Source organism: Oryx dammah, unplaced genomic scaffold (genome assembly GCF_014754425.2).
Source record: "Oryx dammah isolate SB20612 unplaced genomic scaffold, SCBI_Odam_1.1 HiC_scaffold_13, whole genome shotgun sequence".
NCBI lineage: Eukaryota > Metazoa > Chordata > Mammalia > Artiodactyla > Bovidae > Oryx > Oryx dammah.
In genome coordinates, this window is record NW_024070197.1 from 28,420,021 (window position 1) to 28,443,290 (window position 23,270).

General features: G+C 42.3%; 1 protein-coding gene across 2 annotated transcripts in view; it reads right to left on the reverse strand.

Moving 5' to 3' along the window:
- Positions 1 to 8,542: 8,542 nt before the first annotated feature.
- Positions 8,543 to 23,270, reverse strand: part of UTP4 (UTP4 small subunit processome component) — a 31,690-nt gene continuing 16,962 nt past the window's right edge. For both annotated transcript variants that reach the window (XM_040253277.1, XM_040253278.1), the window contains exons 9-17: positions 21,242 to 21,338; positions 20,411 to 20,475; positions 19,035 to 19,157; positions 18,496 to 18,652; positions 16,581 to 16,687; positions 15,158 to 15,253; positions 11,233 to 11,418; positions 9,521 to 9,631; positions 8,543 to 8,742 (exon numbers count right to left, since the gene is read on the reverse strand). In XM_040253277.1, coding sequence (XP_040109211.1) covers positions 8,626 to 8,742; positions 9,521 to 9,631; positions 11,233 to 11,418; positions 15,158 to 15,253; positions 16,581 to 16,687; positions 18,496 to 18,652; positions 19,035 to 19,157; positions 20,411 to 20,475; positions 21,242 to 21,338 — 1,059 coding nt within the window. In that variant the 3' untranslated portion in view covers positions 8,543 to 8,625. The remainder of the gene's footprint in view (positions 8,743 to 9,520; positions 9,632 to 11,232; positions 11,419 to 15,157; positions 15,254 to 16,580; positions 16,688 to 18,495; positions 18,653 to 19,034; positions 19,158 to 20,410; positions 20,476 to 21,241; positions 21,339 to 23,270) is intronic.

Sequence of the window (23,270 nt, forward strand, 5' to 3'; positions counted from 1 at the left end):
TGGCCAAACTCACCCAGAGTCTCCCAACACCACCCCACACGTTCCTGCTGGAGGCCATCCTTCTAAATGCTTCCTGCCCCTTTTAACCACTTAACCACCTTGCAAGATCTCACCCCAGTTTTCCCGTCTTCCCAATTTGTTGGGATTTTTTTGTCCTTTGAACAACTTTATTCTATGCCTTGCTTGTTCATCCACGTAGGTTACAGAATACAGGAGGGCAGGAACCACCCATCGACTTCCTTTTGTTCCCCACTCTTCCAAAAATACCACCTTGCAGAGAAGGAACTCATTAAACACGTGATTGACTGAAATTCAGTGCCTCCTGCGCTGCAGTCATTTCAAATAATCCCTCTGAAGGTTATTGGTTCCTTGCAGAGTGAAAATTGCCATCTAGGAAATCTCAAGTAGTCAGTGGAAATCTACTTACTGTGGATAATGAAATCTGAATTAAAAAGAGTACACATCTGTTCCCATAGTTTCTTAGGGATGGCAAGACAAGCACACATAATTCTTTGAACAAGCATGCTATTTTATCTGCCTCTAAAAAAGGGAACGGCTGTGATAATTCCTAATCACCTTTCATTCCTGTCACGTATCAGTAGGTATCCTCTGCTCAAGCTGTTATCTTACCGTTTTCTCAGAACAAGGCAGGCATCGTTGCTACAATACTTTAAAGTGAGGGGGTTGGGTTAGCTCTCTCAGTTCCATAATTTCCTACAATTCTGACTCAGGCTCTGATTCTAGGCTCTCTCAAAAGCCAATGGCCCTTTTTCCCCTTTCTTCTTTTCTCTCATACTAGATGTGCGATATAGCATGGTAATTAAGAGCACAAGGTTCAGCTCTGTGATGACTTAGAGGGGTGAGAGGGAGGCTCAGGAGGGAGGGGATTATATGTATACATACGGCTGATTCACGTTGTTGTATAGCAGAAACTAATACAACGTTGTAAAGCAATTATACTCCAATTAAAAAAATTAACAAACCTGTATCAGGTGCTTGTCTCAAAACATACAAAAATAAAAGCACAAGGTTCACATCATAGTCTGGCCACTTACTAGTTACATGACAACGGTCAAGGGACTGAGGTCATAGGCCTCAGTATCTTCTTTGAAAAACTTCAGACATCTTCTACCTTGAAGCGCGGCTGGGACGGTTGACCGGGATGATGGCTGCGAAGTGCTTAGCACTGTACCTGATGCGAGAGTTGCATGAAAAGAGCCGCTGCTGTTCTCATCACCTGCTGACCTTTAGCAGCAGCCACAATGAAAACCTTTGGAAGAAATTCTCCAGCTGAGAGTCTATACTTTATCGAGGAATGAGTCCACCATCATATGATTTGATTCCAGGCTTAAAGGGCAAATGGCCAAATTAATTTCAGTAACAAACAGATCTCCTGTAAAGCTACACTTGGCTAAAAGGGAGTACAGAGTGCCAAAAGTCCGCCAAAGGAAAGAATTAGTGGATCTGGGGCTGCTTCCAAGGTTTGAGTGTTGTGTAATTTCATGAGGAAGGAGGGCCTCAGGCAAAACTGCAGCCCTTAGCAAGCCTGAAGGTTACACCACAAAGGCGGCGTACTGCCAGAGGAACAAAAGCAAGAGCTGCTCAGTCACTACTAACGAAGAGGCTAGAGGGAGAAAGCAGCTTGGAAGATAACCAATCCAACATCCATCTCTGAAAAAATATCCACCCCCCTTAGGGAACAGTGAGATCAACTGTCCCTTTTGACAGTATGACTTTGTCTTCCAGGAGAAATATCCTAGAGTGTGTTTTTCTCTCCAGCACAAACATGAAGTGCAAGAGGAAAAGGTGCCTACACCCTTTAGCTGATGCAAGCGCATTTTAAAATTCATCCCACCAAGATAAATCACTATCCATCTGAAACCCACAAAAATGGATTAACTATCTCAAGCATTATAACTATGAAAACCCACATCTGTTAACCACATTCCTAATGAGAAGCAGCTGGTGACAGTTTTGTAGTTCTGCGACTTTCCTTTTAGGAAAATATTAGTGAGGACATTAACAAGCAGAAGGTTAGCTCATTGAATCCACTTAAGTTACGGAAAATCACCAGTGTTTTTTATTGACAATCATGGTAATTATATCATTTCCCATGAAATTCAAATAAGGTCCAAAAATAAAAATCCACTTTCCTTCCGTATCGGTTCTAACGGAATTTCCAGTGCCTCACAGTTAACACCTGTAGTCTTCTAGTCAGCTTAAACTCTCTTTCTTCATATACAAGTGAACAACAAATCATGTTTATCGATGCCTGTAGCGTTTCCAGTAAGGCATTTGTCTCACATCTTATGAACAGCCAACTGGGGAGGGATCATGGATCCTTTGAGCTTCCCAAGTGGCAGTAGTGGTAAAGAACCCGCCTGCCAATGCAGGAGACAAAAGAGATGCAGGTTCAATCCTTGGGTTGGGAAGATCCCCTGGAGGAGGGCATGGCAACCCACTCCAGTATTCTTGCCTGGAGAATCCCATACACAGAGGAGCCTGGTGGGCTATAATCCACATCCACAGGGTTGCAAAGAGGTGGACGTGACTGAAGTGACTTATCACGTACACATGGATCTCCTTGGGAATCAGCTGCCTGCTAGGGACCCACCTCAGACAAATGCACATTTGTGTAAAACTCAGCATTCAAACCTGGGGGCTCACAAAGCCTCTGAAGCCCTTCCACACACATTGTCATGGGCTGAATCTTGTTTCCTCAAAATTTATAGGCTGAAGTCCAGGTCCACAGCACCTCAGAGTAAGACTGTTTGGAGACAGGGTTTTTAAAGAGGTAATTAAATTAAAATAAAGTCATTAGGGTGGGCCCTGATCCAATATAACTGCTATCCTTATAAACCGAGATTAGGAAACAGACACACAGGTAAGACTCAAAGAGAAAAGGGCCCTCTACAAACCAAGGAAAGAGGCCTTAGAAGAAACTGACCCTGTTACTTCCTTGATGTTGGATTTCTAGCCTCCAGAATTTTGAGAGGATGAACTTCTGTTGTTTAAGCTACCCAGTGACTGTGATGCAGTATGGCAACCCTAGCAAACTAATACAAACCCCGAGTCAAGAACCTATATAAGAGCCTGTTATTTGCCTCCCTAACTGCCAGTCTCTTCTGCCCTTTACTTACACAAGTGGACATTTTTACTGTGCCATCCCTTTAAATCTGAGTTGTTTCATAACTGTGTCTTCCACTGAATGATAATTCTTAACTGCAGACTTCAAGGTCTACTCCTATCTGGCCCTATTTTTCACTACACGTGGGCTTAAGAGCTCTTGATCCAAATCTACTTACCTAAGCTGCTTAGCTCTCCTCTGTGCTCTCTACTTTTTACCTTTCCTAGGTACTTGTTACTATCAGCTGGGGAAGCTGTCACCCTCCAGGGTGCGCCCAGTACTACGGTACCCTTCAGCCTCATTTTCCTCCATTTCTGATCTATGCTGTGTTTCAACCACATGGAACTACTGGTGAACCCTTGGACAGGCTATGCTCTCGCTTCAGACCTTTGCATGCAGAATGCTGCAGGAAGGCCTCTTTTCTTCTCCTTTCCACCTTGCTAATTCCTACCCAATTCTCAAGGACTGTCTCCTGCCTTCAACCTCGTTAGGTGCCCCTTCTTTGTGCTCATCTCTAATATTGATGGGCTTCTCTCCTCAACTAGGCAGTGAAGTTCTCGAGGGCTAACACCATCTTCTGTCTGTTGGCTGATACAAAGCATATAGCAGACACTCAATAAATGTATGTTAAATAGATATGAAGTTCTAAAGACAGAACTGACACAAGCTAAGCCTTAATATCTATATCTCTGTTGTCCACTAAGAATCCCGCTTGCTACACATAGCTATTTAATTTTTTTTTGGCTGCACTATGTGGCTTATGAAATTTTAGTTCCCTGACCAGGGACTGAACCTGGGACCTCAGCAGTGAGAGTGCAGAGTCCTAACCACTGAATAGCTAGGGAATTCCTAGGTCAAAGTCAATTAAAATTTAAAAATTCAGTTCTTTTGTCATACCAGCCACATTTCAAGGGCTCAACAGCCATATGTGGCTATGGTACAGCACAGATACAGAACATTTCCACCACCACTGGATACGTAGTATCCAATAAAATGCCTTGAAATATGAAAGAAAAAGACAACACATTAGGAGGAAAAGAAGAGGTCATGCTATTTACACAATTAGCCAAATAGCCAAAATACACTGAAAAGTGAGCAAACTCATGAGTAAACAAGGAAAGGCAAAATACTATTTTTCACCTATTGGACAGGCTAAAACTAAAGTCTATCACTACAGTGTCAAAGTTTTAAGGAAATAAGTAAGTGCTTTCAAACCCTTCTGACGGACATATATTCAACTCCAAAGGGAAACTGAAAGAAAATGAGCACCATATGAGTTAGCAAGTCCAGCCCTAAGAATGAACTCATGAGTAACATCCCCATGAGAGCACCAGCAGACAACATGCTAGGTTGTTCTTACAACGCTCTCTGGTTTACACACAAGACTGCCACAGAACTCATTCTAATAGTGAAATCAAGTGCTCATCCAGAGCAAGAAATCCTTAAACACCTGCAGCCTGTGGCATGGAAAATCCTTTGCAGACCATGCCTGCTAATCCTATTTATGAGTGCATCCCTCCTGCTAAGAGACAGTAGAAGAATAATTATTAAGGATGCTACCTTGGCTTCTAATGAACCATTGTGTAACCATGGGGAAAATCACCTTCTCTTGTTCTCCATTTCCATGAGTGTGAGTACAAAAATGAGGCCAAGAGCCACAGGTTTCTTTCAGAAAATCTTGGGCCTCGCTCCCCAACCCCCCACCCCCAAAAGCCTAAACAGCTCCACTTTTATCTGTAACATATATTTCAGTTCAGAACAAAGTTCTGTTTGAAGAAAGTTTTGATACTTAAAAAAAACAAACTTTAAAACCCTCAGAATACATGATCTCTAACTTTCTTCCACTATTTCAAGATTTCAATTTCTCTCCATCTAAACTGGCGTAATCTCCCTGGTAAAGGTATCATTATCCATTCAGAGATCCAATTACTAGTTACTGCATGAGAAAAGTGAATTTTTAAAGCAATTGAGTCAGGTTCCCAAATATGACCTTTCTCAGGTTGGTCTCAGCTCAAAATTTTTCTGTGGCACTGAGTATGAGCAGCAGTCTGCAAAATGCCTGAAACAGAAACATAATGCGTCTAAGTTACAGAAACTCCTAAAGTAAAATCACCCTAAAATGCAGGCCCCAAAGTGTCCCTTGCATACACTGTTTCCCTTTCCCTTCCCCCAATTTCTCTAACTTTCTGCCCCAATCACTTTCTGCTTCATTTGTAATTCAGAAACTCTCTACTTAGGAAGAATTTCAAGGCCCAAAGCTTTTACTTCCCATACCATTTATGGAAGTCCAAGTCATTGGCTGGAAATGTTGCAAAGGAATGCTTTCTACTTTCAGAAAAGTTTTACTTCCTCACTCAGATGATCTGTGAGCCCTCTCTGTCAGAATTACACCTGCCACCATCAACGGGATTTCAGAATATGTTCAAAGTTAAGTAAATCAAGTCTTAAACTAGATTCCAGTTAATAAAGAGTCTCTGAATTTATAGCTCTACAGTCAGGGAAAAGCGAGTGAGTTAATATTTAAGGCATCCTAGCCTCCTTCTCGAAGGCGATGGCACCCCACTCCAGTACTCTTGCCTGGAAAATCCCATGGACGGAAGAGCCTGGTGGGCTGCAATCCATGAGGTCTTTAAGAGTCGGACACAACTGAGTGACTTCATTTTCACTTTTCACTTTCATGCATCGGAGAAGGAAATGGCAACCCAGTGTTCTTGCCTGGAGAATCCCAGGAACAGAGGAGCCTGGTAGGAGGCCATCTATGGGGTCGCACAGAGTCGGACACGACTGAAGTGACTTAGCAGCAGCAGCAGCAATTTCCTTCTGGTCATAGTCACTGTAGCTCAGTGACCTGAACTTTGCTTTCAATCACACAAAAGACCACCCCAAAGATTTCTTAGGAAAGGCAGGATATTCCAGTCTATTGAAAGCCTGGGCTAGTCCAGTCAAATGCAGACTGGAAGAATATGTCTCACTAAGAAGGTGTACTTAGAGAGGAAAGTTACTTTTCACAATGACCTGAAAAGTTGCATCTATTTGTTTATCTTCTCACTGGAAAAAAAACATAAAAAGATGGCACAGAAAGGCCATTATAAACCAACCATTATATACCTTGTTATATCTGTTCTCTCTTAGCAAACCCGAAATAGCTTTCTTTTATATATTATACAGCTCTGTTTATCTTATTACCTCTGTTAATTCTCCTACTATAAATTCTCATTTTTCCCCCTATCCAAGCTGGAGGGCAATACCAAAGAATGCTCAAACTACTGCACAATTGCACTCATCTCACACGCTGGTAAAGTAATGCTCAAAATTCTCCAAGCCAGACTTCAACAGTATGTGAACCATGAACTTCCAGATGTTCAAGCTGGTTTTAGAAAAGGCAGAGGCACCAAGATCAAATTGCCAACATCCATTGGATTATCAAAAACGCAAGAGAGTTCCAGAAAACTTCTATTTCTGCTTTACTGACTACGCCAAAGCATTTGACTGTGTGGATCACCGCAAACTGTGGAAAATTCTTCAAGAGATGGAAATACCAGACCACCTGACCTGCCTCTTGAGAAATCTGTATGCAGGTCAGGAAGCAACAATTAGAACTGGACATGGAACAACAGACTGGTTCCAAATCGGGAAAGGAGTACGTCAAGGCTGTACACTGTCACCCTGCTTATTTAACTTCTATGCAGAGTACATCATGAGAAACGCTGGGCTGGATGAAGCACAAGCTGGAATAAAGATTGCCAGGAGAAATATCAATATTTCACATCTCAGATATGCAGATGACACCACCCTTATGGCAGAAAGTGAAGAAGAACTAAAGAGCCTCTTGATGAAAGTGAAAGAGGAGAATGAAAAAGTTGGCTTAAAACTTGACATTCAGAAAACTAAGCTCATGGCATCCAGTCCCATCACTTCATGGCAAATAGATGGGTAAACAATGACAGACTTTGGGGGCTCCAAAATCACTGCAGATGGTGACTGCAGCCATGAAATTAAAAGATGCTTGCTCCTTGGAAGAAAAGCTATGACCAACCTAGACAGCATATTAAAAAAGCAGAGATATTACTTTAACAAAGGTCTGTGTAGGCAAAGCTATGGTTTTTCCAGTAGTCATGTATGGATATGAGACTTGGACTATAAAAAAAGCTGAGCGCCAAAGAATTGATGCTTTTGAACTGTGGTGTTGGAGAAGAATCTTGAGAGCCCCTTGGACTGCAAGGAGATCCCACCAGTCCATCCTAAAGAAAATCAGTCCTGAATATTCATTGGAAGGACTGATGTTGAAACTGAAACTCCAATACTTTGGCCACCTGATGCAAAGAACTGACTCACTGGAAAAGACCCTGGCACTGGGAAAGACTGAAGGCGGGAGGAGAAGGGGATGACAGAGGATTGGCATTGGTTGGATGGCATCACTGACTCAAATGGACATGAGTTTGAGTAAGCTCCAGGAGTTGGTGATGGACAGGGAGGACTGGTGTGCTGCAGTCCATGGGGTCGCAAAAAGTTGGACATGACTGAGTGACTGAACTGAAGCTGGAGGGTAGGGTTCATCTCAGTAAAAATGTTTCTCATCAGTACTTTACTCATGATGTCATCAGAGCCCTCATATTCCTCTGTACCACAGCCTTTCACCTATCCCAAACAAACCACACATACTGGCTTTCCACAGGCATGCAACAGAATATATCAACCTAGATGAGAAAGAAATCTATCTGCTTCGTTCAGGTCAACTTTAGTTCTTCATGTTCTAATTTAAAATAACACATTAAAACTTGTCAACTGATGACACCTCTAAGAATAACAATGTCAAAGCAAGCAGAAGAGAACAGAAAGGGTGAAATATTATACATCAGGCTTTTGGGTCCCCACCTCCACTCCTGCTCTGTAAGAAAATGCCCAATGTTTTCCCTAACCTTGGAATGGGCTTAGAACATAAAAAGATGTGTTACTGAGACAAATCTCCAAACCTGATTCTTTCCTTTCAAATAAAGGGCATCTATTTTTCAGATGGAGCATTACGGTTAAAATTCACTTTTGAAACATAACCCTGATTATGGTTTTTGGTAGTGAGGCCGGCTTGAATAAGCAACCATAGTTTCCCTAACCTCGAAGGCAACTTGGGCCAAGTCCCCATACCTCTGACGGGCTGTGGGCTACATGGGGGTAGACAATGAAAGTTGTCAGCCTTTGGAAGCCTCAAGCATGTGTTAGGGAATAGATGGCAACTATCGTCTTCCCCCACCTCTGAGAGTAATGTCTGAAGAACAGGATACTAAAAAAAGTTGAATGAATTTGCGGTTAACTGGAACATTATCCAAATGACAAATACCTGGCAGTTTCTGTTCACTTTCAGTCGATGAAGGGAAATTACTGTCCACTATTTTAGAGAGTAACATTCATAATAACTAGTCCTAAAGAATAACTTTGTTTTATTATCATGATCTATGAAAACAGGGTAGACAGTTCAAGGAAGGACACAGACAGTGCCCTTTTTAGGTTCCAAATTTCTTCTTTTTGATGGGTGGTGGGAGCTGAGCAACGATGTCATCCAGAGGCCGTTCTACCGCCACCAGGGTCTTTTCATCCAGGAGATCCACAAAGAGCAGAGGCTGGAGAGAGATGGTAAGGTTCTCACCAGGAGTTAGATTCCAGGGCTAGTTCTCAACTGACTATTTAGGGCCAAAAGGCTAGCCTCGTGAGAGCTGGAGAGAAGTAAATCTCCGAGGAGCCTTCCTGCCCTAGAACTCCAAAGGTTGGGAGCTTTTATAACTGAATTCAATCATTTAAGATTTTAGTAGGATTCTTCATTTTTCTCTGTAAAGAAGGTCTGTGAGCCTCTAATTTCTTATGAATTAATAGTAACAGAGGGCTCTGGAACCTAAACTTGATAAATGGCAAGTTACAAATTACTTAAATTTAAAACACCTCCTCCTCTAAAAAATTCTGCAGACCCCCAAGAAAATGTTCTAGGATTCAATGAATACGTGTTCTATCAGAGTGGAAAGCCTAGCCCAGAAAGGGGATCATAAATTCAATGACTTCCATTTGCTTGAAACTTATCCTGTGGAAGAACTATTCTCCACTGGAAGTCAAATTTAAAAGTCCAGCTTTAACCCAAACAGAGACCCAACTGAGCTCCATCATCATTTCTCACAACCTACGTATTTCATTTTTGTAAAGTATGGTGCCTGGCTCTAATATACTGAGGCAAGAACAATCAACTACAAACCTAGGGGACAAACAGCCTCAGAAAGGCAGCTTATTTCCCCAAACCAGGTTCCCTGCATGTACAATGAAGGCACTCTTGTCTTCCTCTTGTGGGACTTACTATATTTTGATAATATCACAGGGAACCAACCACTTAGAATATGATGGAAGATGTATTACCTTATATTTCTTAGAAATTTTAAAGGCATGAGCTGTGCGCCTCCTGATGACATCAGATTCGTTTGTGGGAGGCAGTGGGTTGTACAGTAAGGTTTTGTCATTTGGAAGAGGCTAGAAAGACAAAAATATGTTGTTTAATAATTATTATTGTTTAAATTGGGCCTCTACAGACCAAAGGACTCTAGTGATTTGTCAGGAAAACTCCATCTTCTAAACACCATATTATACACTTATTACCTCTCTGATTCTTTTTTCTAAATTAATTTATTTTTGACTGTGCCGCACGGCATATGGGACTGTAGCTCCCTGACCAGGGACTGAACTCACATTCCCTGTGTTGGGAGTGCAGTCTTAACCACTGGATCACCAGGGAAGTCTCCCTCCCTGACTTTTCTTACTTCAGGGAGAAAGCTAGAGCCACACCCCCAGCTCTACTATATAGCGGGGGGAATATGGGGCAAAGAGAGCTTGGTACCCTCTGCCAACAAGATCAAAGGGCTGGCCCGGGGCTTCTGGCCAGTCTCGTCAGTAACACTTTGTGAGACAGAAACAAACTGGTGTGCACAGGAGCTCAGCCTGTGCAGGCTCTGCTTTCTAGACTCTCCCCCAAACAGATCATGGGCTGGCCAAGTGACACAAACCACCCCACTGATGTCACTGACACTGCAAGAGATGAGGACCTCTAGCCAAGCAAGTGATTATTTCATTTCTGACTTCCTTGGGAAATAGCTCTGTCCTTCATGAGGAGGCGATGGACTTATCACCAATACTGGGGGAACAAAACAACTTGGGCTGATCTGGGTTGAGTTATAAAGAGGCAACCGAGTGGGAGGGGCCCTTCCTGTATTGTCATCTCGCAGAAGGCACTTGTCAGCCGGCTCTGCTTCCCACACCCGGAGCACGCAGGGCCCACGAGATGAGCTCCAGTGACACATCGCCACACACTCCTCCGTTAGAGCCATCTGCTGCTCTCCCCGTGCTCCTCCTACCCCACCTTCACAAGGCACCAGTGCACCGTGTGCTGGCTGTGCTCTCAGCCCAAACTGCATTACGGCATGGCCACAGCAACACCGCTGCTGGAAAGACAGTGCCTGCCCAGAAATAGACATGAAATTTAGGGTCAATCACAAGAGCAGCTGGCAGAGGCTGGAATCTGGAACGGAAAAAAAAAAGTGTTCACATCCCACCTAAATCACAGCCACGAAGGATGGAATTTTCCTAACTGGCCTTTTCTCAAGACGCTAACAACAGCTCCTCAAACTGGCAGATGGTGTGTCAGTAAATTCAACCCAGGGAGGCACAAGCAGTCAAAACCCCAGCCTGTATGTATATCCTTCAATGAAATTGTGTCAGTCACCCCAGGGTGCAAAAGTGGAAGTAACTGGGTGCCTGATTATGGCTACTTTCTGAATATGGACCTCATCCTTTTCCTACTTAATTTTATGTGCTCAGAGGCAAAGCAGGGAAATAGTCAAATCAACAAAAACCAGCACACCAGAGCCTGCCCCTTCCCTCAGAGCCTCCAGAGACTGGGAAGAAAAATGAGGAAATCTGCAAAACTAAAAGCTCCTTCCCTCCAAAGAAGGTACCAGCAACCTTTACTCTGATTCTCCTTCCTCTTAACGAATGGTCCTCCTTTGCTTTCAGAATGAAAGATTGTTACGGAAAGCAGAAGCCAGTGAGAGTACAGGAGGCAGTGGTGAAGGACTCACCAATGACTTGTCGATGAGGCAGAACATGTAGGTGTCGTGGAGGAGGATGTGCATTGGTCTCTTGGGATGAAAACTGATGTGTGTGATGGGAGTGTCCCTTTGGAGCCAAAGATGATGAAACCCCTGCTTCTGGACAGTCCGGCTCCATTCTGTGTACTGTTTGTCTGGGATGCTGTACTCAAATACCTGAGAAAGGATATAACACAGAGGAAATACAGGCTGGTACCCAGAAAACCAGAAGGTAATCCCTGACTGGAAAAACAGCTATATAAACCTTGCCTGTATCATAGTCAGAATACACATTTTCACTACTTTTTTTTTTTTTGGTTGCACCACACAGCATGTGGGATCTTAGTTCCCCACCTGGGGATCAAACCCACGACCCCTGTACTAGAAGCACAGAGTTTTAACCACTGGACCACCTAGGAAGTCTCGACTGCTGTTTTTTAAAATTAAAACAATTTAAGGTAAATTACAGAACAATAAACAATTCAAACAGCACAGAAAGGTTTACATAGTGAAAAATCACCCTTGCAATCTTAATATCTCTTTTCCCCAAGACAAAAGTAGCCTGTTCCTTATTTATATCTTTTCAGAGATATTTTATGCACAGAGTACACACTGTTCTGCAGGTTGCATTTTTCACTGAGCATTGTATCATGGAGACTGACTCATACCAACGTCCACACACGTCACTTATGCTCCCTTTGAAGAACACATAATAATAATCTATTCACTTCCTGGATGTAGCAGGATTTTTCTATCTGTTTAATGAGCACTGAGGTATTTCCAACCTTTGGCTACTACACATGAGGCTGTAATGATTCTCTCTGTATCAGTGTCTTTTTTTTGTACAACTGAAAGCATACACCTGTGGCGAGAACTTCTAGAGCTGGAACTTCTGAATCAAAGATGATGTGGATTAAAAAATTTTTTTAGGTTTTTCCAAATGCTCTCTAAGGGGGTCATACGAATTTATGCAATATATGAAGTGATATCTCCTGGTATCCTCACTGCAGTGTGTGAGTAACACTATTAATCTCTAATTAAGCAGGTACAAAAAATTTCCCGCTATTTTTAACAAAAGAAGTTAAAATGAGAGATTCCATTTTCTTCATGTAATGGATACGTTTGTGTAAAAACTGCTAATCAAAGTAGCCAGCATCATCTGCCTAGTGGTCTACTCAAGCGTGCTTCTTGGAGCCCTGCATTGAGATGGTTCAGCTTTTTAAAATGTTTCTGTATCATAAAATGTATCATAAATTTTATGATAATTTATAAAGTCATATGTATATCTGTATCTAATATTTATAAACTTAATAGAATTTATAATAATTTGGTTTTTTAAAACAGTGCTTCTTGGATCACATTTAATCTTTTGTATACTAGCTCAGTAAAGCAGCTATTATCAAGCCTATTTGACCAGAAAGGATTTATAAGTATTGATAAATTCTTGCATAATGTGTTCTATAGCTCAGATATTCTACAGCTCTTATAATTATATTCTCATTACAACTTGGTATGGAAAAAAGTGGTGGATAAAGCACTAATTTTGTCCATTGTATATTCTCGTTTCCTTTGTTGAAGATAAACTAACCCTTTGGTGGGTGGGTTTATTTCTGGGCTCTCTAGTCTGTTCCATCGATCCCTATGTCTGTATTTGTGTCACTACCAAGCTGTTTTGATTACTTGTAGTAATGTCTGAAGTCTCAAAAGGTTATGCCTCCTGCTTTTGTTCTTTTTCCTCAGAACTGCTTTGGCAATTCTGGGTCATATAAACTTTAGGATAATTCGTTCTGGTTCTGTGAAAAATGTCACAAGTAATTTGATAAGAATCACATTAAATCTACAGACTACTTTCAGTAGTATGGTCATTTTAACAATATTAATTCTTCCCATCCAAGAGCAGGGGATATCTTTCTATTTCTCTGAATCATCTTTGATTTCCTCTATTAATGTTTTATAGTTCTCAGCATAGAAGTCTTTCACTTCCTTGGTGATGCTTATTCCTAAGTTCAGTTCAGTTCAGTTCAGTTCAGTCGCTCAGTCGTGTCCGACTCTTTGCGACCCCATGAATCGCAGCACGCCAGGCCTCCCTGTTCATCACCATCTCCTGGAGTTCACTCAGACTCATGTCCATCGAGTCCGTGATGCCATCCAGCCATCTCATCCTCGGTCGTCCCCTTCTCCTCCTGCCCCCAATCCCTTCCAGCATCAGAGTCTTTTCCAATGAGTCAACTCTTCGCATGAGGTGGCCAAAGTACTGGAGTTTCAGCTTCAGCATCATTCCTTCCAAAGAAATCCCAGGGTTGATCTCCTTCAGAATGGACTGGTTGGATCTCCTTGTAGTTCAAGGCACTCTCAAGAGTCTTCTCCAACACCACAGTTCAAAAGCATCAATTCTTCGGCGCTCAGCCTTCTTCACAGTCCAACTCTCACATCCATACATGACCACAGGAAAAACCATAGCCTTGACTAGACGGACCTTAGTCAGCAAAGTAATGTGTCTGCTTTTGAATATGCTATCTAGGTTGGTCATAACTTTTCTTCCAAGGAGTAAGCGTCTTTTAATTTCATGGCTGCAGTCACCATCTGCAGTGATTTTGGAGCCCAAAAGAATAAAGTCTGACACTGTTTCCACTGTTTCCCCATCTACTTCCCATGAAGTGATGGGACCGGATGCCATGATCTTCGTTTTCTGAATGTTGAGCTGTAAGCCAACTTTTTCACTCTCCTCTTTCACTTTCATCAAGAGGCTTTTTAGCTCCTCTTCACTTTCTGCCATAAGGGTAGTGTCATCTGCATATCTCAGGTTATTGATATTTCTCCCGGCAATCTTGATTCCAGCTTGTGTTTCTTCCAGCCCAATGTTTCTCATGATGTACTCTGCACAGAAGTTAAATAAGCAGGATGACAATATACAGCCTTGACGTACTCCTTTTCCTATTTGGAACCAGTCTGTTGTTCCATGTCCAGTTCTCACTGTTGCTTCCTGACCTGCATACAGATTTCTCAAGAGGCAGGTTAGGTGGTCTGGTATTCCCATCTCTTTCAGAATTTTCCACAGTTTATTGTGATCCACACAGTCAAAGGCTTTGGCATAGTCAATAAAGCAGAAATGGATGTTTTTCTGGAACTCTCTTGCTTTTTCCATGATCCAGCGGATGTTGGCAATTTGATCTCTGGTTCCTCTGCCTTTTCTAAAACCAGCTTGAACATCAGGGAGTTCACGGTTCACGTATTGCTGAAGCCTGGCTTGGAGAATTTTGAGCATTACTTTATAGCATGTGAGATGAGTGCAATTGTGCGGTAGTTTGAGCATTCTTTGGCACTGCCTTTCTTTGGAATTGGAATGAGAACTGACCTTTTCCAGTCCTGTGGCCACTGCTGAGTTTTCCAAATTTGCTGGCATATTGAGTTGAGCACTTTCACAGCATCATCTTTCAGGATTTGAAACAGCTCAACTGGAATTCCATCACCTCCACTAGCTTTGTTCATAGTGATGCTTTCTAAGGTCCACTTGACTACACATTCCAGGGTGTCTGGCTCTAGATTAGTGATCACATCATCATGATTATCTGGGTCGTGAAGATCTTTTTTGTACAGTTCTTCTGTGTATTCTTGCCACCTCTTCTTAATATCTTCTGCTTCTGTTAGGTCCAGACCATTTCTGTCCTTTATCGAGCCCATCTTTGCATGAAATGTTCCCTTGGTATCTCTAATTTTCTTGAAGAGATCTCTAGTCTTATTTTTTAATGTGATTTTAAAAGAAATTGTTTTATGTGAAAGCTTTACTACACACAAGAGGAAACTACTTTTATATCATTCAGTATTTGCAAAGAAAAGCTCCTCCAAAATTGTCATTATTTCAGCTTTTTAGTTCCCATCCATTTGGAGGGAATTGGAAAGCACTGGGATCTCTTACCTGCTGGTCAGAATGAGCAATGACGAGGTTGTTGGTATTGGGTGCGATGGCCAGAGCAGTCACAGGGAAGTTGTAAGCAGGCACTGTGCAGTGAAGCTGGGGACAAATCAAAGATACAAGAAACTCTAAAATGAGATTCCATCCCCCAGGAACGACCGGATGGTCTAGGTCAGTAGTTTTAAAATAGTGTTCCTTGGAACTCAAAACGTTCTATTCCACGGAAGTTCCTGTAAATGTCAGGTATTTCCCCAAACAATAAACTTCAATTTCATTTTTTTTAAAAGTGCAAGTTTAACTGCCAAGAAAAATGACAGTGTTCACAGAAGACCTGGAGGTAAAGCCTTCCCTGCTGTCTCTGCACAGGTATGAATTGCTCATAAACACATCATTGAACAGGGGATGTACAGCTCTACACTGAACTTAAAAAGAAATTAATGCCTGTATAGCAACCATATGCCAATAAAAATTAATTTAAAAAGAAGAAATTAATGCCTAGGCAGGGACGTGTATGTCCATCACAAGGCATGTGCACTGGTACACAGAACACTTTTCAATGCCAGGCAAGGCTCAAAGAGCAATACATGCTCTTGCCACAATGCAATAAAGTTATTAAGTTTAGGGTAATTCTTTTTTTTTTTTTGTATTTTCTTTTTTTAACTGAAGGATAACTGCTTTACAAAGTTTTGTTGTTTTCTGTCAAACATCAACATGAATCAGCCATAGGTATACATATGGCCCTTCCCTTTTAAGCCTCCTTCCCATCTCCCCCCGCTATCTCACCCCTCTAGGTTGATAAAGAGCCCGTTTGAGTTCCCTGAATCATACAGCAAATTCCCGATGGCTACCTATTTTACATATGGTAATGTAAGTTTCCATGTTGCTCTCTCTATACAGCTCACGCTCTCCTCCCCATCCCCACCCCTCTTAAGTTTATGGTAATTATTATCTGACTTTCAGATGAAGATGACAAGCTGTAAGGGAACATGAGTAATTCAATCTGGGGATGACAATATCATTGCTAATTAGTGAAAAATGTTTTCCTGCTATCCCTAGTTCTGTTTAATTTGAAAATATCTTGAGAATACAAGGCAAGCTATTGAAGGAAATTGTTTCTATCTGCATCTATTCCTCTGTAGATCAGAATTTTCCTCCTCAAAATACAGACGAAACCTAGATGTAGATTTCATTACTCATAAATCCTTAATTTCAAATTTCTGAGGACGAGTGGTTTCACTGTTCCTATTGACTGATTTTTAATTTAAGATTATAGCTTTGGGGTTTCAAACAACTAAAACAGGAAAAAATTTTTGTTTTAAAAAAAAAAAAAAGGCCAGTAATTTTCCAGGTCCTCTCAGTCTTCCCTGAGTCTTATAACTTTAGGGCTAACTTCCTCCTGTTTGCTGCAACCACACCTCATGCTCACCTTTAGCTGTTTCACGTTGTACACGTGCACACCAGCACTGGTGCCTGAGGCAGCGAGCCAGTTTCCATCTGGACTAACTGCCAGTAGACACATGGACTGCACGGTCCCTGCGAGGACAAAAGAGCAGCTCAGTCTCTGAATTCAGTGTCCACAGCCAGCCACCCCTGCCCTGAATCTGACGGCAAAAGCCACCTCAGTTCCCGGTTACCGACAGGACAATTTCTCGACAGTTTTACAAATAAGTTCTAGGTGCTAATCTGCCTACTATAATTTAAGTAGCCATTCTTCATGTAAAGAGGAGCCAGAGAGAGAGAAACCGGAAAGCAGCGCTTGCTTGGGAAGGAGATGAGCTCTCAACTGTGAGAGTGGAGAATCAAGGGTAAGAGCTATCACCAAAATCTATACCTCAGTTGTTCTGAAGTTCTTTCCTATCAAATGTTTTTAATCAAAGTTACAAGCAGCAAATTCAATAGGTCTGAGGCAGATCTTTAATTTACAAAGTGCGTGCTATATATTTAGCACTAAGGGAGCATGGGCACAGATGAGCCATCTCTGTCATTAAAAGAATTTTAAGCCAATGCAGCAACATGAAGATTCTTGTGGAATAAAAATCAGACAGTGATGTGATATGCCAAAGTAACTGCTGCCTATAAAACATCCCCAAACAATGAAAAAGCTTTACAACTAGACATAAACTACATGCTAAAGGATGAGTGAGGTGGGTAGAAAAGGGTGGAGAACACTGTGAGCTAAGTGACAAGGACAGGAAAACACAGGTTTGAGGCCTGTGAAGAAACCAGCCTGACCATCTTAGGAAGGAAGATGAGAGAGGAGGACAAAATAAAGTCATGTACATAATGCAGACCACAATTTTAAATGAGTGCTAAAGGCAAGGTAAAGAATCTAAGTTTCATAATAAAACCACATATAGGTACTCAATAAAGACTGTCAGTTTACTTCGTCTGATTCCCAATTTGTATGTTTCTTTTCCTATTTGCTTCTGGGGCAGCTTATGAGCAGTGAGACTTTAAGTTGATTTTAAAAAGCTGATTTTCCAGGAACTTCCCTGGGGGTTCAGCGGTTGAGATTTCACCTTCAATTCAGGGGGCGTGGGTCTGATCCCTGGTCAGGGAACTAGGATCCCATATGCTTGGTGGCCAGAAAAACCAAAGCATAAAACAGAGACAATATTGTGGCAAATTTAATGGAGACTAAGGAGACTGTCGTTTAATGGAGACTTTGAAAATGGTCCACATTAAAAAAAATCTTAAAAGTTCATTATCCAGACAGATGGAGTCTACATAACAGTGAAGTCATTATAATCCTCAACAAGGGAGAAAAAAAAAAGACCCATGGGAAGTACTGAGTACTAAGTTCTTAATGGTCAACTCACTAAAAGTTATCTACCTATAGTCACACATTCATGCACACTCATGTTCTCAAAACATACAGAAACGTAGCCAAAAACATTAGGACAGGTAGTGAAACTTATGCACAGGTTCATCTATATAAAAAAAATAACAAACCCCAAATTAACGTGTCCACAAAATACCTACATACAAGCACCTCCTAGAAATATACACAAATAATAATGGAGGTTATCAGGATCACAAATGATTTTAAGTTCCTTCTTGCTCTACTAACAAAACTCCAAGAAGCGTGATGAAACTTCTCTGGCCCTAAATAAGGAATCAAAAACCCAGTGAGAAAAGAGTAGGTGTGAGCAACACTTTGGATCTCATCAAGCGTTTTCACTTGCCAGGTATCTCCTGCTTTAATCGCAGATATGTGAGTGTGTAGTTTTTGCAGGACTGAGAGGAGCATTAGCAAACCCCTGAAAATTGAGATTTAAGTGAAAAAATAGAAACATCGGAGACTGGCTACCCTCTCCTGAGGCCAGGTCCCAACTTCTCACCTGACTGGGGCTGGAAAGAATGCAGGTGCGTGAAGCCTCCTTCCAGGAGCCGAAAGACGCGAAGAGACCCTTGATTTGACGCCACAAAGAGCTTTGTTGAATCCTCAGAAAACAAAATCTGGAGGGCAGAGCGAAGGAACACTGGCATTTTGGAAACCTTGGGGGAAACAGTGGTAAAGGTCAGAAGGAGACAGAAGTTAGACCCAAAGCCCATAAAAAATTAGCAGCACCAGGCTCACATCACATGAGTACTTCCTATCTTCAAGGAGGCCCACTGGCCAAGGGCCTGGAACACCGACGTGCCTACTGTACCCCCTCCACTCCCCCCATCATCTCCTCAAATGCCTAACCTTTTACTGCCATTTTGTGGCATTTACCTACTCCTCCAAAAACATAATTTTAAATTTGGCAATAAGAGACCATTTGGTTAAGTTTTCTCACTTAAATAGGATTCATATCCAGAAAATTTCCACTTCACACAACAATCACCCACTTGTAAGGTTTCTTCTTATTCAACCAGACCCTGGGTTATCACTTACCCTCTGCAGGCTTATGTTGTCATGTTCGTAATTCAGTCGATAGAGAAAAAAACGAGAAGCTGTAGAACAGGCTATCCAACCACCACACGGGGAGATACAGCTGCAGATAATGTTCTCAGGACCCTGGCAGAGTGAGGAAGCAGGACAAACGGTCAAGTAAAACTTCATACAAGGTTCACTGTGACATGGATCCTCAAGCTACTGCCACTCTGAACCCACAAATACCTACACGTAATCCTTACAGTCACATGCTGTGCATCACTATGATTATTTCACAGGTAGAGCATCTGAAGGGTGCGGCTTTGATTTCCAGAGGTCTTTGATTCAGAGGTCTCTGAATAATGTCAGCTTATCGCAGCCCGTCACCTACTTCATAGGTAGCTTCCTACTAAACGTAACTCTAAAAACCTGATCAGGCAGGCATTGAATGCAGGGGAGCTTTGGAGGCCTGGTGACTTGGGGACTGGTTTTCTGTTTTGTTAATGACAACCTCCTTTAAAGACCTCTAAGAAATATTAAGTGAGAGAAAATTTGCACTACACAGGAAAAGTGTAGTGTAACATTTGTTACTATTCAAAAAACTCAAAGAACATCTAAATGTAGTTAAGGGTACTTCCCTGGCGATCCAGTGGTTAAGACTTCACGCTCCCAAATCAGGGCGCACAGGTTTAACCCCTGCTCAGGGTACTAAGATCCCCCATGCTGCCGAGCATGGCCAAAAAAGGGAAGAAACATTTAAGTATGTATGTACACACACATACATACACTCATATGCAGAACAAGGTCAAGGAGGATATATAGCTAATCAATTAGCAGCAATCATTTCAGGAGGGGTGATCAGAATTAAAGAGCTGGACAAAACTATGAACTATCACTGCTGCTTGAGTTCTTTATAGGAAGACTGTAATTCACAAGTATTGTGCAACTGAAGATGTTTTAAAAGGAAGATAGCAAAGCTATTTGTATAGCACAGTCCCATTAGTACTGAAAGAAAGGATATATACACATACATACAAGTGAACACTTTTTCTAAAAGAATATATAAGAAACCGTTGGCAGCAATCATCTCTGGGGGGTGGGGGGTTAGAAGGAGGTTCATTTTCCACTGCATACTCTTTTTATATTATTTGCATTTTTTAAGAATATGCATGTTATCTTCATAATACCAAAACAAGAAAAACCAATTTCTTATATTAATTCATCTAATAAATTCTGAATGTCTGACTTATAATCACAGGAAACCCAATCATCTTGATATGGTACTTCATTCAAATAATTTTACATTTTACAGTTTAGGATATCAGCTAAGGAACCCCACCCAAATTTAGAACAGGAAATAGGTTTCAGAGTCTAAACACCCAGTTCAACTTCCTTACCTTTGTCTTGAGGTGAAGTAAATGATCTGCATTTTTAGAGAGTGGAAGGGTATCCCCATTCTTTCCTGGAACAAGAAACATCTCTGATATTTTTCTTCCCAAAGGAAGGCTATACAAATGTTTTTTTCTCTTTAAAAACTCATTTCTGGGTAGAATGGAATCTCTACCACTGGGTAATCAGAAACATGTCCGACAGAATGAACTTAAAGAGTTTTCTGGGGGTATGTATACGAACAGGAGAACAGTGAGCACTTTCTTAGCCTCTCCGTGGGGGCCCTGAATATGGCCATGGCGCTTCTTTTCTGAAGCTGGTCCCCACAGCCAGGCATGCAGGTAGATGGAAGTGAAGTTTGTGTGGCCTCAACTTCAACTTCTTTTGTTCATCGTGGAGCCTAAAGCCAAAGCCTCTACTAAAAAACAACAGCACCCACACATGTGTGTCATACCTAAGGCCACGAGGCTGTCACCCTGGTAAGATCTGCATGACCTTCTTTTTCATGAAGGCTTGAAACATGACAGTCTGTCATTTTTCAACAGCCTGTTCTGATCCCAGTCCAACCAGGGCGAACTATTCCACTCCCGTTGCCTCCCCTATGCCCTGCAGTGCACTGTACAGGACTGTAAACTTTCCAAAGGTGATTCGGTGTGCAGCTAATGATTTTCACACTCTGAGGAACTCCCCTGCTCTATCTAGTGGATAGGAAACCGTAAGGATGTCAAACAGACAGAAAAAGAATCGACTTCCGTTTTTCCACAAGCAGAATTTCAACTGCAATTTCTGGCTTCTCTCTCCGAGTTTTCTTGTTGTGAAAAGACCTTCTCCCAGCTTACCTGTTGCAACTGTGGATCCCAGTCGCCAGAGTTCCAAGTGATGAGCAAACTGGAAGAGGAGAAGCTGCTTCTTTTTTGCACAGGAAACAAGCCGTCGCTGTACCCATCCAGGAATCAAAAAGACAGAAACAAGCTGGGGTCATCTAGCGCAGCAACACCTCAGAATGCTTTTACTGTTGAAATCCACTGACTTGACAAGTATTTCCTAAGTACTACCATACACCAGGCAGTCATAAGATCTAAAAACACAGTAGTAAATACAAACCTAGCTACTGGGACTTCCCTGTTAGTCCAGTAGTTAAGAATCCACTTTTCAACATAGCAGATGTGGGTTTGATCCCTGGTCAAGGAACTAAGATCCCATATGCCGGGGGCAACTACAGAGCCCGTGCGCTCTACAGCCTGTGTGCTGAAACAGGGGACTCCTGTGAGCCACAACAAGGATCCAGCGCAACCAAACGAACAAACGAAAACCTAGCTACTGCTCTCAAGCTTACAGTTTAAAGGACTGACGTAAAATTAAACAGGCAATTACACAAAGGGTGCAAAGAACTTTAACACGGCTAAGCACAATATCGGAGAAGGCAATGGCACCCTACTCCAGTACTCTGGCCTAGAAAATCCCATGGATGGAGGAGCCTGGTAGGCTGCAGTCCATGGGGTCGCTGAGGGTTAGACATGACCGAGCGACTTCACTTTCACTTTTCACTTTCATGCATTGAAGAAGGAAATGGCAACCCACTCCAGTGTTCTTGCCTGGAGAATCCCAGGGCCGTCTATGGGGTTGCACAGAGTTGGACACAACTGAAGTGACTTAGCAGCAGCAGCAGCAGCAAGCACAATATGTGATGAATAAAAGTAGACAGGATATTTAGTTTAACCCCACGGCAGTAAGGGGCTTCCCTGGTGGCTCAGAGGGTAAGGCATCTGCCTACAATGTGGGAGACCCAGGTTCGATCCCTGGATTGGGAAGATCCCCTGGAGAAGGAAATGGCAACCCACTCCAGTACTCTTGCCTGGAAAATCCCATGGACTGAGAAGCCTGGCAGGCTACAATCCATGGGGTTGCAAAGAGTCGGACACGACTCAGCAACTTCACTTTCACTTTCAAGACAGTAAAGACAGGAGCCCAGACGAGGTTCACTGGTAAAGATCACTCAGGAAAGAAAGCGGGTCAGGACGTTCCAGGCAAACACGTGGCTCGGGAAACATCTCAAAGATAAGAGAGCATTGTGGGGAGTAAAGAGAAGTCCTTTAGAACTGCCAGACTGGGTAGGGGTGGGGGTGGAGGTGCTGCAAGAGTGTGAGAGTAGAAGGGAGGGGAAAAGCTCTCTTCTCCATATCAAGACAGGTGTCATGAACCATGCTAAGGAAGCATGTCTTTATGCTGAAGGCAACGAGGGCCAACCAAATGCATTTAAGCATGGAGCGATGAATAAAGTTGCTTTCTGAACAAATCCTGTGGAGAATAAGCTACAATGACACAAACTATAAAAGGAGATCATTAACAAGCTATTGTTAAAAAATCCAGATGAGAAAAGACACGGATCCAAACTAGGATCATGGCAGTGTACACAAAGAGAAATGGCTAGATTCAAGAGAAGATGAGGAAACAGACTCGGTAAGGTTTACTGGTTGAATGGAACGTAGAACCAGATAGTGGGCAGAAGAGTTTCTAGCCTAGAAAGATGATGAATTTTCCTAGAAAAGAACACTGGAAGCCTGGATTTTTCTGCTCCCATCCAGGATAATAAACAGCCCAGCCTCAAAAACAAACAAAATCTCCATAAACCACACCAAACCAGAAAAAGGAATGATTTCCCCAGAAGCTGAACTAGGAATGCTGCCCTAAATCTCTTGGCCCCTGTAAATACCTTTGCCAGAGGCTTGCCTGAGAAACAGACGGAAGAAAGAAGGCGGCAGGTAACTACAGAAGACCTACAGATTTGGCCAAGAGTGAGTGGTGCTGTCTTGTGGGACAGATGGATGGGGAGGTGAGGAGGCGGTGGAGTTAGACGATGATACTCAC